Genomic DNA, 19416 nt, shown 5'->3' with positions numbered 1-19416 from the left:
GGTTACTTCACTCCTAGAACAATAAAAAAATATATATTTCATTCCAGCTACTTTGACACATTATGATTGTCTCTGATGACACATTATGATTGTCTCTGAGCATATGTAGCCAATGATTTTTTGCACAGTCCTACTAGCCTTTTTCATCACAATTTATTTTTCATGGTGTATCCTGAAGACCTAATTCAATACTCAAAATGTATCTGAAGAGTGTTTCCTTGACAAAACACAAATAAGTTCAATGAGGTCTGTAATTAAAGAAAAGTCTTTCAACACATTTAATTACTATATACACATTAAAAACAATGATTATTTGCTGTAAAATTTATGCTCTACTGCAAATGGAGTGCCCTCAACAAGCTGAAAATTCTGGGATTGTAACCCTCTAAGTTTGCTTCTGCCCCCTTAAATTTACATGCATCAAACAAGGCTTCTCTTGGAAGGTGCCAGAAGAAGTTCTTTCGTGGGCCACAGAGATCCAAGGTATTTAGCTGAAACACTCCTATGTGGAACTTCTTTCCTGTGGTATGAACCACTTGTAGGGTAAGTGGAGTCTCTAGATTTCCCTTTTCAATCTGAAAAAAATGTAAAACAATTCTTTTCATTCCCTGCTTCTGTACCCTTTACTTGCCTTATACATGATGAAAGATTTTCAACCTTAAAAATACAGTACAACAAACATGACAAAAGAAAAAATTAAAATAACGGAAAATTTATACTAGAAACTATGCTCTTAATACACAAACCTTTTTTTTCAATTCTTAACAAGGGAAGCTTTTTTATGTACTGTATCTACATAAAACATTATTATGTGTAAAGAAATATAAAGCTTGTAATTTCTTTCAGTGTTTCTTTTTAAAAATAAATCTGTATAAAAAATAAAAGGCAGAGGTTTTAAAGTAATTTAACATAAAACTAAATTACATGAAATTAACTGTAATGGGACCTTTAAATACAGACAATAACAAAATGATATTTTAATTATAAAATAAATTTTTGAATATACTTACCCGGTGAATATATAATAGCTGCTGCTCCAGCGGCTCGACAAAAAACACACACAAAAACTCGCGAGCGATCGCTATGAAGGTTGCGGGTGTGCCCACCAGCGCCAACTATCGGCCAGATACCGCATATACATGTAAACAGACCCAATTTTTCTCATCCCGCTGGGTCTCTATCGGGGAGGAAGGGGGGGCCTTTAATTTATATATTCACCGGGTAAGTATATTCAAAAATTTATTTTATAATTAAAATATCATTTTTAAATATTTAACTTAGCCGGTGAATATATAATAGCTGATTCACACCCATGGTGGTGGGTAGAGACCAGAGTTAATTAAGTTTACAGCATATATGCTTAGAGTTTTTGACAGTTATATCATAACAAAACCCAAATATATAAAGGTACCTGGTAAGGAAGTTGACTTAGACGATTACTCTGCCTTATTAGTCTGTCTTCCTCACGAAGCCCAGCGATCCTCTTAGGATGCTGAAAGATTCCCAGGAGCTGAAGTATTAAGGGCTGCAACCCATACAACAGGACCTCATCAAACCCTTAATCTGGGCGCTCTCAAGAAATGACTTTGACCACCTGCCAAATCAACCAGGATGCGAAAGGCTTCTTAGCCTTCCGTACAACCCAAAAAACAATATTAAAAACATTTCAAGAGACAGATTAAAAAGGATATGGGAATTAGGGTAATGTAGTGGTAGAACCCTCACCCACTACTGAACTCGCTGCAACGAATGGACCCAGTGTGTAGCAGTCCTCGTAAAGAGTCTGGACATCTTTTAAGTAAAATGACGCGAACACTGACTTGCTTCTCCGAAAAGTCGCGTCCATAATACTTTGCAGAGATTTATTTTGCTTGAAGGCCACGGAGGTTGCTATAGCTCTAACTTCGTGCGTCTTAACCTTAAGCAAACATCGGTCTTTCTCATTCAAGTGAGAATGAGCTTCTCGTATTAAAAATCTGATAAAATATGACAAAGCATTCTTTGACATAGGCAATGATGGTTTCTTAACTGAGCACCATAATGCCTCAGATTTACCTCGTAATGACTTAGTACGAGCTAAATAGAACTTAAGAGCTCTAACAGGACATAATACTCTTTCCAGTTCGTTGCCTACGATCTCTGATAAGCAAGGAATATCAAAAGATTTAGGCCAAGGACGAGAAGGCAGTTCATTTTTGGCCAGGAAACCAAGTTGAAGTGAACAAGTGGCTTTTTCTGTAGAAAAGCCGATGTTCTTACTGAAGGCATGAAGTTCACTGACCCTTTTAGCCGAAGCCAAGCACACTAGGAAAAGTGTCTTGAGGGTGAGATCCTTCAGGGAGGCTGAATGTAATGGCTCAAACCTGTCTGACATGAGGAACCTTAGGACCACGTCTAAGTTCCATCCAGGAGTTGCCAAACGACGTTCCTTAGAGGTATCGAAAGACTTAAGGAGATCTTGGAGATCTTTATTGTTGGAAAGATCTAAGCCTCTATGTCGAAAGACCGAAGCCAACATGCTCCTGTAGCCCTTAATCGTGGGAGCTGAAAGGGAGCGAACCTTTCTCATGTAAAAGAAAATCTGCGATTTGGGCTACAGAGGTACTGGACGAGGACACAGATGCTGACTTGCACCAGTCTCGAAAGACTTCCCACTTCGACTGGTATACTCTAATGGTAGAAGCACTCCTCGCTCTTGCAATCGCACTGGCTGCCTCCTTCGAAAAGCCTCGAGCTCTTGAGAGTCTTTCGATAGTCTGAAGGAAGTCAGACGAAGAGCGGGGAGGCTTTGATGGACATTCTTTACGTGGGGCTGACGTAACAGATCTACCCTTAGAGGAAGACTTCTTGGAAAGTCTACCAGCCATTGAAGTACCTCGGTGAACCACTCTCTCGCGGGCCAGAGGGTAGCAACCAACGTTGTCCCTTCGTGAGAGGCGAACTGCTGCAGTACCTTGTTGACTATCTTGAATGGTGGGAATGCATATAAGTCCAGAAAAGACCAATCCAGTAGAAACGCGTCTATGTAGATTGCTTCTGTATCTAGGACTGGAGAGCAATAGATTGCTAACCTTTTGGTCAACGAGGAGGCAAAGAGGTCTATGGTGGGTTGACCCCAAGTAGCCCAAAGACTCTTGCCCACGTCCTTGTGGAGGGTCCATTCCGTGGGTATCACCTGACCCCTCCGACTGAGACAGTCTGCCAAGACGTTCAAGTCCCCCTGGATGAATCTCGTCAACAGGGAGATGCCTCGATTTCTTGACCATAAGAGAAGGTCCCTTGCGATCTCGAGCAGCGTGAAGGAGTGTGTGCCTCCTTGCTTGGAGATGTACGCCAAAGCTGTGGTGTTGTCTGAGTTGACCTCTACCACTTAGTTTCGAAGAAGCTTTCGAATATCATCAAGGCCAAGTGGACTGCTAATAGCTCCTTGCCGTTGATGTGCATGCTCTTCTGACTTGAGGTCCACAGACCCGAGCATTCCCGACCGTCCAGGGTCGCACCCCAACCCAAATCCGACGCGTCTGAGAACAACACGTGGTTTGGGTTCTTGACTGCTAGGGATAGTCCCTCTCTCAGACTGATATTGCTGTCCCACCATTTCAGGCATGCCTTTACTGGTTCGGAGACTGGGAATGATACCGTCTCTAACGTCTTGTCCTAGTTCCAGTGAGAGGCTAGATGGAACCGGAGAGGCAGAAGGTGTAGTCTCCCTAGTGAGACAAACTGCTCCAGGGATGAGAGAGTCCCTACGAGACTGTTCCAACTCCTGACTGAACAAACGTTTTCTTTTCAGCATTAGTTGGACTTCGAGCAGGGCTTGTTCTATTCGGTGGCAGACGGAAAAGCCCGAAAAAACTGGACTGCGAATCTCCATCCCCAAATATAGAATAATCTGGGATGGGATCAGTTGGGACTTTTAGGTTGACCAAAAGTCCCAACTCCCTGGCCAGACTCAACGTCCAATGTAGATCCTGCAGACAGCGAAGACTGGACGATGCTCTGAGAAGCCAGTCGTCCAAGTACAGGGAGGCTCGGATCCCCGATAGATGGAGGGATTTTGCCACATTCCTCATGAGCCTCGTAAACACGAGAGGAGCAGGACTGAGGCCAAAGCACAGGGCTCGAAACTGGTACCCCACATTCCTGTAAACAAACCTCAGAAACGGTTGGGAATCCGGGTGTATAGGAATGTGGAAGTATGCCTCCTGAAGGTCGAGAGAGACCATCCAGTCGCCTTCCATTAATGCTGTCAAGACAGCCTGGTAGACTTCATCGTGAAGTTTGTCTTGACAATGAACACATTGAGCGCACTTGCCTCTTACGTACTCCTGCAGTGAACATGGCTGCCAGATCATTGGAGCCATCCCTGAGGGACTTGTTCCTGCATGAAAGCCTTGTTTATGCATGACATAATTGTACAGCAAAACTTCAAACGCTCGAAAAAAAAAAACTCCTAACAGGAGATGGTCTAGCTCTGAAGTCGACCATAAAATCTTGGAGCGTCTCATGGCCAGGCGCCAGGGAGAGTCTATGAGGTTTGAGAAGTCTATCTGGGCAGAGGCAGGAACTCCCAAGCCGAGAACTTCTCCCGTGTCATATCAGACTCTCGCTCTATAAGCCAGCTTAAAAGTAGGGAAAGCAAAGGCTGTCTCCCTCAAACTCCTCCTGGTGATAAACCAGTCGCCTAGCAAACGTAAAGCTCTCTTAGAAGAGCGAGAGAGCACTAGCTTATAAAACAACGGCTTCGTAGTAGCTAGGCCTAGTGTAAACTCTGACGTTTAGGCGAACGAGGAGCAGCAGTTACAAAAAGATCCGGACAAAGATCCTTAAAAATCAGCATGATTTATTTAAAGTCCATAGAGGGCCGAGCAACTTTAGGCTCCTCTCCGTCTGACAGAGTCCTCAAGGGAATATCAGTAGGAGGGGGAACAGCAACTTCCTCATCTGAAGGAACCTTGTCCGACAATAGCCGAGTCTCAAGCAAGGGAGAGACCTGCCGTGGTGGCAATGCTTGACAAACAGAGTCCACACGCAAAGGAGCAACAGTAGCAGTCAAGGACGCTATGTCATGTAACTGCTTAAAGGACTGACCAGCAACAACCAACAGGTGCGGGAGGACGCTCGACGTCAACTCGAGACTGCCTTGACTGCCTAGACTGAGCAGTCAAAACAACTCTTGACTGCGGTGCTTGACGCTCAATGTCAAAGCAAGTCAACTTCGCTGGTTGGCGAACGTCCTGAACGTCAACAAGAGCATGCGGCAGCGGCTGAACGTCCACAAGCGGCTGAAAGTCAACACTGGACTGCATCGAGTGAGGCTCTACAAAACGTGACTGACGTGACTTTGTAACGTCAACGTCAACAGGACGAGCAAAGGTTCGTTTGGGCGGCTGACGGCCAGGATCTCGATCAGCTAAGCGGCGAGGATCATCGTAAACCTGCTCAGCAGAATAGTCCTCCATAAGAGAGGCAAGCTTATTTTGCATGTCTTGCCGTACAACCCATTTAGGATCAACGGGAATGGTTGCGGTAAGAGACGAGGGTAACGTCTGTGACTGCAAAACCTTGCCTACAAAAAGACTCTCGGAGCCTGTGTTACGCTTTTGTTTAGGCGGCGAGCAGTCTTCCGATGACTGCATAGGGTCAGAGCTGTCCTAATAGTTAAAACCAGGACGCTGGACCTGTCCTGAAAGGACTGACTTTCGCTTAAAGGGCCTCGAAACCTTGTTCCACGGTTTCTTATGCGAAAAGCCTTCGGATGACGAGGAGAAAATCGTCTCGCTCGTCTTATGGTAGGGGCGGTGTTGATGAGACACGCCTGAAACCATAGAGGGAACGTCTGTTCGCTGATCAAGTCCTCTCGAACCCATAAGTCGTACGACATTACTTCTCCCCTGGGCTTGGGAGCTTGCAAGAGGTCTCGGACTAGGCGAACGACAGGCACGAACAGACGAACCCTCGGTCGCAACACTGATAACACTTTGCGCAATTATCACTTTATCACTACGATTTTCTGTTTTGCACTTATTTCACTGAAATCGAATTTTTTAACAATTCACATTAGGTATGAATAAAACTGATTTCTACCTGAAGCACGCAATTCTACCCTCATCAAAAGGTTATAATTGCGAAATCAGTCGTATAATGTAAGCACATTAATACAAGCAAAAAACAGTAAACATATTTTAAGATAAAAAGATCAGTGGCTGGGAAGGAGACTAAACACTAGTTCATTCAAAACTACGTTTTCAATCTCTCACCGTACAGTGCCTTGGGACGAGAATAAAAACTAAAAACGTTTTATCCTTTCTCCCCGTACAGAGACTAGGGACGAGAGTAAAACTCGAGAACAACGTTACTTGCTTGGGACGAGAATAAAGATCGGAACGTTCTCTCTCCGTCTCTATCTCTCTCTCTCTCTCTCTCTTGATTTCGCACCGAAGAGAAGAGCCCACTTACCTTTCGTCAATAAACAGGTTATTTGACCAAAGGAAAAAACTGAAAGATTTTTCAATTAAAAAGTTCCTTTAAAATAGTATTTAAAACATTTAAGCTTTGAAAGAAGAATGGACAAAACGTCAGAATCGATTTACTCTTTCTGCAAAGTGAAACCGTGATACTCTCTCTCTCTATCGTAACGATAGAGCGCAAACTGCGTAGCATAAATAAACTAAACGTTAGTTCATCTTTGAAACAGTACGAAGACTATTCAAAGAAAATCTTTCATAAAATATCTACTAAAAAATATTCATTTAATAAGTTTTAAATCATTTGCTCTGTAAAGTTATTTACGATTGAAAGGGCTCAACGTTGTTTAACTTCGGTTTCCAAGTTAGGACCGCCTACTCTCAGGAAAGGTCGCATATAAACAAATCATTAAAATTTATCTTGATGTTTATTATAAATGGAAAGCTAATCGAAGAGGCCTAATAAAGGCGGTTGAGATATAAAATATATAGAGGAAAATCTATAATTAATTTATAACGTGATAAGATAATTGCTAAAAGCCTAAAACACACTTCCGTACTAAGGGAAGGGTCGGCCATTTAAAAGTCAAAGAAAGTCCAAAAAACAATCCAAAGTCATCAAAAATTAATTCTATCCAAAAACGAGTTCAAGATTTAAGTTGAAGATAAAACACCTGCACTGCGAAAGCTCAAACCAAAAGGAAGTACTTCACCAAATATGTTGAGAAAACTCCAGTTTATACAGCGAGTATTGATACGTCTTGTCGTTAAGGCCGACAGAGAAAAAATTGGGTCTGTTTACATGTATATGCGGTATCTGGCCGATAGTTGGCGCTGGTGGGCACACCCGCAACCTTCATAGCGATCGCTCGCGAGTTTTTGTGTGTGTTTTCTGTCGAGCCGCTGGAGCAGCAGCTATTATATATTCACCGGCTAAGTTAAATATTTAAAACTTATAATCACTGAAATACACAAACAAAAACCAAACTAAGGAGAAAGGATGATACATATTTTTTTACACATTCCATACCTAAATATTTTATAGATGGAATTCCTTTGAGAAAAAGTCCCTCTCAGTAAGCTAACCTCCCAAACCAACTTACCTTCCGACCTTGAAAGGACACCTATATCTGCCACTTCTCTTTTTCTTTGAGAAGAATAAGACAGTATCCACGACACCTTTGTCATTAAGCATTTGCTATATTATTAACTTAGAACTAGCACATCATACTTTTACAAAAAATAGTTCTAAATAGGTTCTGGAAGAAATAGCAAAGTTCTGGAGATCATTATACCCGGTCTGATTTTCCAGATTTACAGAGCCATACTATGACAGAGTGAACTGAATGGACGGTTTGGATTCTGATCCTGGGTGGATGGATACATCAAGATCAACCTCTGGTGCTGTATCTCAAAGCTAAATCCATCCTTTGATATGAAGACACCAGAATTAGAGTCTTAAACAGGGTGAGGATTCAGTCTAGGTGCTGGTCTGGTGTTAATCTGGGTGTATTAGGTTCCTGTTTTCTACAGGGATTTCAGTAATATGAATGTTTTAAACGCCAGCGAAATAGGCTTCAGCACCTTGCCTCCAATCTTGGATTCAAAGTATTTCAAACCTATCAAATTTTTGCTTCACTGCCCTATCATTTCAAGCACCCTACAAAGTTAGTTAAACTGCCCATTCATTGATACGTCTGAACATGTATGAATAAAAAAACAACATCGCAGATCAGCAACATCCTTTCCTTAACTCTTCTCTACATCTTTGTCCTATGTACCGAAAAATGGCCTCACTAAGATATCTCTTTCGACTCGATATTATTTTGGCTACTAAAGGATGGAATTCTAAAGTGGGACATTAATGTCATAAAACAGAATCAAGTCATCCAGAAGTTGTTAAGCTCTAAAGAGCTAATATGAAAATGTTGATTATTACATAATATAAAATGGGCCAAAGGGAGGATGGACAGCTAAACAGAACAATATATCCAAAGAATATTGACAGAAAAGACAGAAATGCAACCATTTTAAGGAAAGAGAAAGAGATAGAAGAGATTAGAGAATTTGCAAGGCAGGGAACAGTGATCGAATTAAATGCATTATTAAATTTTATGAAAATAGTAATCCAACTTTAAGAGCAATATCTTCATCAGATCAGCATACTCTTGCAAGTAATGTTTCGGGAAAAAAAAAAAAAAAAAGTACCAACAAAAAGAAATAACCTTTTTAAAGGTTTTATACCCATCAGTTTCTTATTAATGGAATTTGAAAAACTAATACATTTAGAGAACATCCACCAATAGTCTACATTTTGCAAGTTTCAGCATCTACAGTATATTTGAGAGCATAAGTAAAAATGAGAAAAGTTTCTAATTCCAAAGACACAAATACTTGTACAAAGGAAATTTAAAAAGTAATTGTATTTTTCCTTGCTATACAAACCTGAGCCCTTCAAAATAGGGAAATGTCCTTAGTAGAGCTGGAACTCCAGTTGAATTCAATAACAATGTAGTTAATGACAGGCAGTGAGCACAAGCGAGAAGAAGCCCCTCCTTCCTGCCAGTTATTCACTTCTGACCTTCAACTCAGGACTGAGAGTGGTAGTTGAGGTGGGTGGTTCAACTTTGAAGGATTCAAGTTTGCATAGATAGGAAAATTTCAAATAACTTTTAAAATGTGTTAACTGTTCCTCTAAACAGAGTGATTGTACAGGGTCTCTCAATAACAAAGGACGTGATGGTGTCCTTGATAACATTATTCCATGAAAAAATCCCTGCCAACATGTTGAAGAACAGATACAAGCATTTAATATTTGGAGCATATAAGTTCTTCTCATACTAAGGAAACCTAAAATACTTAATAATATTGTAAAAGGATGTTTTAGACACCTAAACTTTCCTTGATTTGTACCATGAGACATAGTTGAGCTATTGTAGTTTGTAGCAGCTAGGATATTTAAATACAGTACCAGAGAAAGGACTACTTACCTTAAGAGATGATTTTGCATAGGCAGCAGCATGTCCAAAAGCTTTCATTAGGGTTAATCCACCAAAAGTATCATCATTATGTGGTGAATAAGGCATGTCCATATGGAAAAAGAGGGTGTGAGGGAAGAGTCTCCTCGTAGCCAAACCTGAAGTTCCAATGCAAAAAATTGAAAATAACTATATAAAAAAGAATTCACATATTGGGTGAGAATACTTCAATACATTTTCATTAAAAAGCATTAATTTCATTTACTATATTTCACCTATTAGTTCTTTGCTCCAGCTAAAAGAGTTGAGACTTGCCTATGATTAGTAGCACTGACACACTTCCCTTGAAGGTTGTCAACCTTCACAGCTGTGCCACTCAAAATGTAATAATATCATACCTGAAATATTATCCCCTCTTCCACAGGTAACCATAATCAGGCATACAAATCTCCAAGTCTTACCCCTTTGTAGATGAAGTACAGAACAAAGGAAATATTTCACTCATTTCAAGAAAAGCACCACTAAATGAGTTTCTTCAACCACTTGTTAAAGTAATTTCAATGTATATAAAAATTAAAATCTTGCCTAGAGTCTATTTGTTAAAAGAGAAACAATAGGGTTCAGCCATTAATCATATACTGTATAGTATACAGTAGTACCTTTGATAAAAAATCTATATAGAGCAATGAAAATTCTTTATAGTGAGAGCATTTTATCATTATTATTATTATTGTTGTTATTATTATTAAATGCTAAGCTACAACCGTAGTTGGAAAAGCAGGATGCTATAAGCCCAGGGGCTCCAACAGGAAAAATAACTCGGCGAGGAAAGGAAACATGGAAAAATAAAATATTTTAAGAATAATAACTACATTAAAATAAATATTTCCTATATAAACAATAAAAACTTCAACAAAACAAGAGGAAGAGAAACTACAAAGAACGTGTGCTCGATTGTACCATCAAGTAAGAGAACTCTAACCCAAGGCAGTGGAAGACCATGGTATCTAAGAGGCTATAGCACTAACCAAGACTAGAGAACAATGGTTGGATTTTGGAGTGTCCTCCTCCTAAAAGAGCTGCTTACCATCGCTAAAGAGTCTCTTCTACCCTTACCATGAGGAAAGTAGCCACTGAACAATTACATTGCTGTAGTTAACCCCTTGGGGGAAGAAGAATTGTTTGGTAATCTCAGTGTTGTCAGGTGTATGAGGACATAGGAGAATCTGTAAAGAATAGGCCAGACTATTCAGTGTCTGTGTAGGCAAAGGGTAAGAACCATAACCAGAGAGAAGGATCCAATGTAGTACTGTGTGGCCAGTCAAAGGACCTCCTGACTCTCTAGCAGTAGTATCTCAATGGGTGGCTGGTGCCCTGGCCAACCTACTACCTAAATATTCTATGATAAATGCTCACAGGAGCAAATACTGATATAAACTGTCAGATTTCTCTAATTAAACCCTTTTACCCCAAAAGGACGTACTGGTACGTTTCACAAAACTCATCCCTTTACCCCCATGGACGTACCGGTACGTCCTTGCAAAAAAATGCTATTTAAATTTTTTTTTTGCATATTTTTGATAATTTCAGAAAATTCAGGCATTTTCCAAGAGAATGAGACCAACCTGACCTCTCTATGACGAAAATTAAGGCTCTTAGAGCAATTTTAAAAAAATATACTGCAAAATGTGCTTGAAAAAAAAATAACCCTTGGGGGTTAAGGGTTTGAAATTTCCAAATAGCCTGGGGGTAAAAGGGTTAATGTACATACTGCACTATACAATCAAAATGATAAAACCATTGAAACAAATCTAGCAGTTCTTGACTTGACTCGGATACATAACTCATTGTTTTTCTATGTCAATTTTCCATCCTTCGCTAGGATTGAATTAGATTTATGAATTTGGGCAATATGGCGTAGTGCTTAAGCCTGTAAAGCTACTCAGCAAATACTTCATGCAAGTTGGAGAAAACCCATGCTGCTGGATTATAAAGTAAAAGTTGGATAATTGGACAACAAGATAAAATAAAGGAAATGAAAAGAGGTACAGCAGTAGGACAAAAAAATAAACACCACTAGGGGCTGAAGAGATGTTGAAAAGACCATAACTGGGCACTACTCGGCCCCATTAAAGGAATATTATTTTGGGGTTACTTCAAACACTTACTACATTTTTGTTTCTTAAATGACATTTTTCATTTAAAACCATTTGAAAGAGTTCTATGGACTAAAAGTTGTACATTGGAAATTTCCTTAGTATTTTCATTTTTTATATGTACTATTTTATCTAAGTATAGAAATAACTTTCAAAGGTGACTATTTTTTCTATGAAATTCATCTTTTCTTTTTTAAATCAAATGTAAAGATATTAGTTAATAAAATTCCCTATCTTTTCATGTTTGAATAATGAAAATTAACCATTATCATAAAGTCAGCAATTTTTCTTTGAATACTTTATTTTAGGAAATCAAGCTTCAAAGTTTTTTGTAGACACTGGTTGAAATGATTTTAGTATGCATAAGTACTGAATAGGCTTTAGCAGTAATTTTCTTCACCACTGGGAATCAGAACATAATCATCATATTTCGGGGTTACTTACCAAGTCGTGAACCCCTTTCTTCAAATTCACAAATGATCCTCCTTTCATGCACATTCACATATATGCTACATATGTTAAATAGGCAGTAGGTTAACTGAGACACCAGTCACCAGTTGAGATGTTACCCATAAAAATTTATTGGATCTTTCGACTACCCTGATGGATAGTACTACAAAGGCTCCCTCTATCGTTACAGCTCATTTTCCCTTTGCCTTCACATACACCGATTAGTCTGGCATATTCTTTACACATTCTCCTCCTTCTTCATATGGAGATAATTGAAATATCCTTCTTCAATAAAGGGATTAACTACACCACTGTAATTTTTCAGTGGCTAGTTTCCACTTCATAAGTGTAGGCGAAATTCTTAGTTATGGTAAGCAGCTCTTCTAAGAGAAGGGCACTCCAAAATCAAACCTTTGTTCTCTAGTCTTGGGTAATGCCATAGCCACTGAACAATAGTTTTCCACTATTATGGGTTAGAGTTTTCTTGCTTGAGGGTACATTCAGGCACACCATTACATCTTTTTCCTTATTTCCTTTCCTCACTGGGCTATTTTCCCTATCAAAGCCCTTGAGCTTATAGCATCATGCTTTTCCAACTAGGGTTGTACCTCTACTAGTAATAATGATGATAAATGCCCATACGTGTAAGACATTACTAACATAATGTATTCCCGTCTGCTTACTTTTTTGGGAAAAATTTTAGCTTTAGGAATATTCAGTTATTATCTATGAAACTTTATGCATCTTTCAGCATAACCATAACAATAAAGATTGTAAATATATAAATGAGCAGACAAAGAAATACAGGTTTCAGTCTTTTGTTTTGTAGAGATTGGTTGAAATTATAGTACTTTAGTATGCATAAGTATGGGATTTTATGGAGAATTTTCCTCAACACTTGGGATTATAAGGACATACATATACCAAGGCACTTCCCCCAATTTTGGGGTGGTAGCCGACATCAACAAATGAAACAAAAACAAAAAAGGGGACCTCTACTCTCTACGTTCCTCCCAGCCTAACAAGGGACTCAACTGAGTTCAGCTGATACTGCTAGGGTGACACAGCCCACCCTCCCCCATTATTCATTGTAAATAAAGAAAAAAAAAAATCAGCAATAAAACAAACTGTTTTCATTTAAAAAAACTATTTGAAACATGAAGTACAGTCAGACCTCTTTAATCGCAGTTTCTTGCTTTGTGGTTTTGTTTTTTTGTGGCCAAGGAGAAGGAAAAAAAAATTATTGTGATGATTGTTTACACAACATTAAGAATTTGATTTCTAATAGTTGGCAACAGCATTGGGATGGCCAAGAACAATGCAATACCTATTGAATAAAAATGATAAAAATTGTGACAAAATTCAAGCTGGGCGATGATTTCAAATAGCCCACGCTCCTTTACACCCAACTGGTCCTAGCTCTCTCTCTACAATGTATATCCATTCAATGTGGTAAAAAATTACAGCTATATTTGAAATAAAGTAGATTTTGATTAAACTGGTGTTTCACTTAACTGTATCCAATAATAACGCATATAATATTCACATTTCAGTATCATATTTATAATAAAAAACATAGCCAATTATAATCTTATGCATTGTTTACATTCAAATCAGCTTATCAACCCTGCGTAGTCCGTCGTCAACCTCAATTTTTGGATCAAATAACTCCCTTATTATTAAGGCATGCCACCGAAGGACATTTCATATTTACTGAAAGAAACAATTATTACTTGATCTATCATTTTTCAATTAGCATACTAATACAAATAAGTTTTATTTGAAATGCTTCTCTCATATTTCATTTACTTGTACAGTAATGCCTCACAACACGAAATTAATTCGTTTTGGACTGGCTTTCGTAAAGTGATTTTTTCGTGTTGTGAGTCACACTCCCCATGCAAATTGCTTAATTTGTTCCAAACCCTACAAAACACCACATTAAATCTCTTAATAAAGCTACAGTATAACCACAATGAAATACTGTACAGCCAAATACATTTGAACCATTCAATATACCTAAACTAACTGTTAATACCAGTAAATTAAGTAGTTATTACAACATAATGTAATAATAAATGGAAAATAATACAATACTGTACATATAGTAAATATGCAGTTCCATGTGTACTTTACTATTATAGTTACCCCTATTATAGACTACAGCTACATTTTCTGTTGTCTGAACCCATTTTCTTCAACTCTTTGTGATGGGTGACCATTTTATTCTCGGCCTGGTGTGGCAAATATCTTTTTTTAAAATTTAAAATTTTTCCTAAAGCGAGTCATAAAAATATTCGTATCTCGTTTCGCAGCTTGAGAATTTCGTAAGCAGAGTCTTTCGTGAAGAGAGGTATGACTGTACCGAGTTGAATTACATAACGTTAACCGTTGTTTCGTTCAAGTTGCGGATGCACGATACTTTATAGTTTTTAGCTCTGTGGTTCTTGATTATAAAGCTCAATAGAGAGTTAGCAAAGAAACAAAGATTTCATTTATTATTTGGAGGCCCTAAATAAAAAAAAAGACGACAAAAAATCATAATAAAAGTTCATATAAAAATACGATACTAAAGAAAAATTAGGTAAAATATAGTTGGAGGAGCAATCAACATGAAGATCTGCTCTGATTGAAACCAAGTCACGACGCCAGATAATCCCTATCAATCACAAATAACTCTGTTGATACTCCTCTAGTCAGGCATATTTCACCCATTGTTTACACATAGCTTTGCTTCATTTTGCATCTATTCAGTGCATTACTTGTCTGCTACTACCAGTCACAACCAAGGTAAACTTGAGAGTAAGAGGTCCAATTCTTTTATGAACACTAAAGTAATATAAGTACATACGGAAACATTTCATGGTTCTTATTAATTCTAACAAATACAATATAATATATTACTTACAATCAAATTCCTTATCAGAGTATTGAGTTAATTTTTTGCAATGAAGAAATGGAGAAAATGGATAAATATCTGGTAAAGATTCACCCTCAGAGGCAAGGATTTCATCCTCTTCTGCTACTGCTGATAAAGGGTTTGAAGAGATTAACACCAGAGGTGCTTTATATTTCATCTGAATCAATCGACCTGAAATACAAATATTTAGATATCTAAGTTGAGAAATAAAATAATATTTTGAACACAAAATGGTAAAATAAATACCATAGAATATAATACAATACAGTAGGGCAATCAGTGCTTTCCTTGCTATGGCAACTCAAGGGCATTCTCAAAACAGCTAAATCAGTTCATCGTTGTGCTAACTAGAAATCGTAATGAGTATTAGTACTCCACGAGTTGAAAAATTATCTAAATGAATTCAAAACACTAAATCATTTTTCTACATTTAAGAATCTCAAAATATATAACCAAATGAAATACTTATCACCATATACAACCATACATCTCAAAAGTTAGAAAAAAAAACGACTAACCTGAATGTTCTAAAGAGACTTGAGAGTTAGTGTTTGTTATCAGATGCCTATTTGTATATCCTGGTAACAGCTGGTCTAATAGAAGCTGCAGTTTGTAGCTCATTTGCTTGCTGTGTTTCAAAAGAAAAAAAATAATGATTAGCTACTAAATCAAAGATTTCCTAGAGTTGGTGTGAATATTGCATAACAAATAAAGTGTACTTAAAAATTAGGATTAAAATTCAATAAAACTATAAAGATTCACTTGTACAATCTGTAAAAAGCAGGAGATATTGAATTTAGGAAATTCTTTTTATTGTATATAAAATCACAACTTTTCAAAGCAATTTATAATGTCCTAACTGCAGTATGCAAACCCAAGTCATTTAATAGGAGTATGCTTTCAGAAAAGCTGGAACTCTGCTGTTAAAATCACAAGAAGGTGGTGGTACTTACTGAGGGGTAGCAAGTAAGCCCACCAACCTTACAGGCCATTGAGCTAACTCTTTGATCTTAAACCTTGGACTTGAGAGTAACTTTACAGACTCATGTTTGTATAAAAAGGAAAAATAAAAATCACTTAAAAAATGTGATATGTTCCAACATGAATAAAAACCTTTGTTCCTTAATAGGAGACTTATCTTTAGGAGGGAGGAAGTCCCTATAACTGAACTGGTTGGTTTACTTTCCCGGGAAAGGTCAAGCATTTTGATCTTGTGGAGGAGGAAATGTGAAGACTCCTGTCAACCTCTTAACAACCTGGACTTGAAGATGAGGCAGATGTTAAGTTAGGTCACTATCAGGGACTGGAGATGGTCATGGAAGAACCTATATCTGGGTGGAGGATATATTGTCTGAATGTATGGACATATTAGTGAAGGGTTTGCATACAAATGTATGGACATATCAGTAAAGGGTTTGCATAAAATTCCTCTTCTTCCCTTTTGTCTGAAAGGGTGGGGAGATACTTCTGAACAAAACCTATTTTATAAAATAAGCTGCTCTATAATGCAGTTAGCATAGTGATTTCCGCACCCAAAGGAAGAGATAAGATGCTTTCTGTCCAATGTGGGAGCTGGGGGGGCTACAAAACTACTCGAGCAGCCACCATAGAACCTAGATTAAAAATGTTGAGGGGCTTGTGAGTATACTCCTGTATGTAAAAGGCAATGAAAGTTATTTGGCATTTCCACACTTCGGCATTCAACAGATGGCTGACTGCGAGATACTTCTTAAAGGCCTGACTTTGTGAAACCTGGGCCTAGCTGGTACCTTGACCCTCTCAGCTGTCGAGGCTTACGCTTCACAAATAATCTCACAAAGTCAGAGAGACACTTCTTAGTTCTACCAGTGCTAAGGAAAAGTCGTTGACACTCAGGCCAGATACGTTGGGTCCTCTTCAAACAGCACCACAGAACCCTTACAGGACACAGAAGCATCTCTTGATTGCATTCCGATGCTTCCCATAGAGAGGGGAGGAAGAAGGTTTTGGATCTGGGGTCATGAAATGATTGGTTCTAGGATTTGGTCACAAATTCTGGCACTAAACTAAAGGAAACCCTGGAAAACCTCACATAATCACTACAAGGATGTATTATTATTATCATCATTACAAGCTAAGCTATAACCCTAGTTGGAAAAAGAAAAGCAAGATGCTATAAGACTAAGGGCTCCAACAGGGAAAAACAGCCCAATGAGGAAAGGAAACAAGAAAATAAACTACACGAAAAGTAATAAACAATCAAAATAAAATATCTTAAGAACAGCTACAATATTAAATTAGATCTTACATATACAAACTATAAAAACTTCCAAAAAACAAAGGAAGAGAAATATGGTAGAACAGTGTACTAGGGTGCACCCTCAAGTAACAGAACTCTAATCCAAGACAGTGAAAGGCCATGGTACAGAGGCTATGGCACTATCCAAAACTAGAGAACAATGGTTTGATTTTGGAGTGTACTTCTCCAAGAAGAGGTACTTACCATAGCTAAAAAGTCTCTTCTACCCTTATCAAGAGGAAAGTAGCCACTGAACAATAACAGTGCAGTAGATAACCCCTTGAGCGAAGAATTGTTTTGTAATCTCAGTGTTGTCAGGTGTATGAGGACAGTGGAGAATGTGGAAAGAATAGGCCAGACTATTCGGTGCTTGTGTAAGCAAACAAAAATGAGCAGTGACCAGAGAGGGATCCAATGTAGTACAGTCTTGCCACTCAAAGGACCCAAGAACTCTCTAACAGTAGTATCTCAGTGGATGTCTGGTGGCCCTGACCAACCCTACAACCTGTCCCTGGTGACTTGGTGTGTCTGCTCGTACATTCCTCTTACTAGGAATACATGCCTGACAACTCTACGATGTTGAATGCCAACCAGATGTGCATCTACTTTGTAGGCTTGCAAAGAGGGTACAGTACAAAATCGTGGCCACCTCGCTTGTTGACATATGCCACTCACTTATAAACACTACCAAGTACCTCCTTAAACGCTCTTGGAATGCTTGCCATGCTAGAGAAGGTGTTTGCATTTCTAGCATACTGATATGCAGATGCTTTTCTTCTTCTGACCACACTCCTAAAACAACCAGGTCATTTACGTGTGCGTAGTACCTGACCTTTGATGCATTTCAAAAGGCTGGGAGTCAAGTGGGACTCCCTAGAGAAGTTTTCTCCATTTAGCCACAAGATAGGATTGATGCAAGCCACCTATCACACTAGAACAAAAAGGTAAGGGTGATCCCCAGAGGCTTACCAGTGATCAAACACCACTGAAGAGATCTCTGAGGGAGGTGTCACTGAGGAAAGAGTTTCTCCAGTGAAGGAAAGGTGGCCGAGGAGACTGCCCGTGATGAGCTAGGAGTACTGTCTTGGACAGGAATGGTCACACTACCTCCTTTTGCTTGCTGATGTGATCATCTGATGGAAAGATGCCTATGAATGGCATGTCCATCAGCATGCCCAAGTACTTCAACCTCTTTTAGGGTATGATATATATGACTTCTCCCAGTTTATCAAAACCACTAATACTGACAAAATGTGAGAAGCCAATCTCAATCCTGTAGTAACTGTTCTAAGGAGAAGGCCAGGATAGCCAATTGTTAAGATACATTAAAGGATGCATCCTTTGTAAAAAGGGAGCAAGCTACTACCAAGGTGAACACCTGAAAAGTAATACAGCGTGCAAAGCACGAGTCTTGATCTTGTTTAAACTACCAGATAGGGACAAGCCGAGCTGCTTTAAAAAGATTGATGTATGGGTACAATACTTGAAAGAATGTGTCCATAAGATTTAATGAAAGCATGAAGTTTAATTTTCTGATGAAACTCAGCACAGAACGTAGTGTTTCCAACTTGAACTTTGTTTGACGCAAATACTCGTCCACTGGAGAGAGGTCGATACTGGCCTCCAGCCCCAGTTAACTTCTCCACCAAGAAAAGTGGATTATAAAAGCCCAAAGACTCGTCTCCAAAGATTCAACCGTCATCTCCAACATCCCTTCTATCTCTGTCTGCAAGGCCAGGGCTTTCAGTAATGATGGAGGGACAAACAAGAACGCTTTCGGTAAGTGAGATGGGGGAGGCGACAGTCCAGAAAAGGTAGTAATACCAGAAAAGGTAATAACAGTCCAGAAGGACACTAACTACACAAGGCTCAGCCCTGTGTCTCTGCCATGATGCCCAATGGCAAGACAAGCATTCCCCTACTCACGGCAGTCAATCCCTCTCCCTAACTCATAACCTGATGCTGCTGAACCTCAGGGTTTAAAGATAGTGCCTTTGAAGGAAACCACACCAGGTCAGGGAGTATGCAAAGCAGTCTACACTTCTCCATCACCACTTGCAAGTGATTCTTTGAAAGGAGAGATGTGGCCGACAGCACTAATGTATTCCATAGAATCAGAGCTACCCCTGAACCAACTTGCTTTGAGAATCAGGACACCAATGTACTG

General features: G+C 38.9%; 1 protein-coding gene across 1 annotated transcript in view; it reads right to left on the bottom strand.

Annotated features, from left to right (window-relative positions):
- Positions 1-265: 265 nt before the first annotated feature.
- LOC137649985 (large ribosomal subunit protein mL37-like) overlaps positions 266-19416 on the bottom strand; it is a 66111-nt gene continuing 46960 nt past the window's right edge. The window contains exons 5-8 of the mRNA XM_068382983.1: positions 15490-15599; positions 14960-15142; positions 9458-9603; positions 266-575 (exon numbers count right to left, since the gene is read on the bottom strand). Of these exons, the coding sequence (XP_068239084.1) occupies positions 333-575; positions 9458-9603; positions 14960-15142; positions 15490-15599 (682 nt within the window). The 3' untranslated portion in view covers positions 266-332. The remainder of the gene's footprint in view (positions 576-9457; positions 9604-14959; positions 15143-15489; positions 15600-19416) is intronic.

This window comes from Palaemon carinicauda, chromosome 11 (genome assembly GCF_036898095.1).
Source record: "Palaemon carinicauda isolate YSFRI2023 chromosome 11, ASM3689809v2, whole genome shotgun sequence".
NCBI classification, from domain to species: domain Eukaryota; kingdom Metazoa; phylum Arthropoda; class Malacostraca; order Decapoda; family Palaemonidae; genus Palaemon; species Palaemon carinicauda.
Note: the sequence above shows the minus strand (reverse complement) of the source record. Positions and strands in the feature narration are given on the sequence as shown.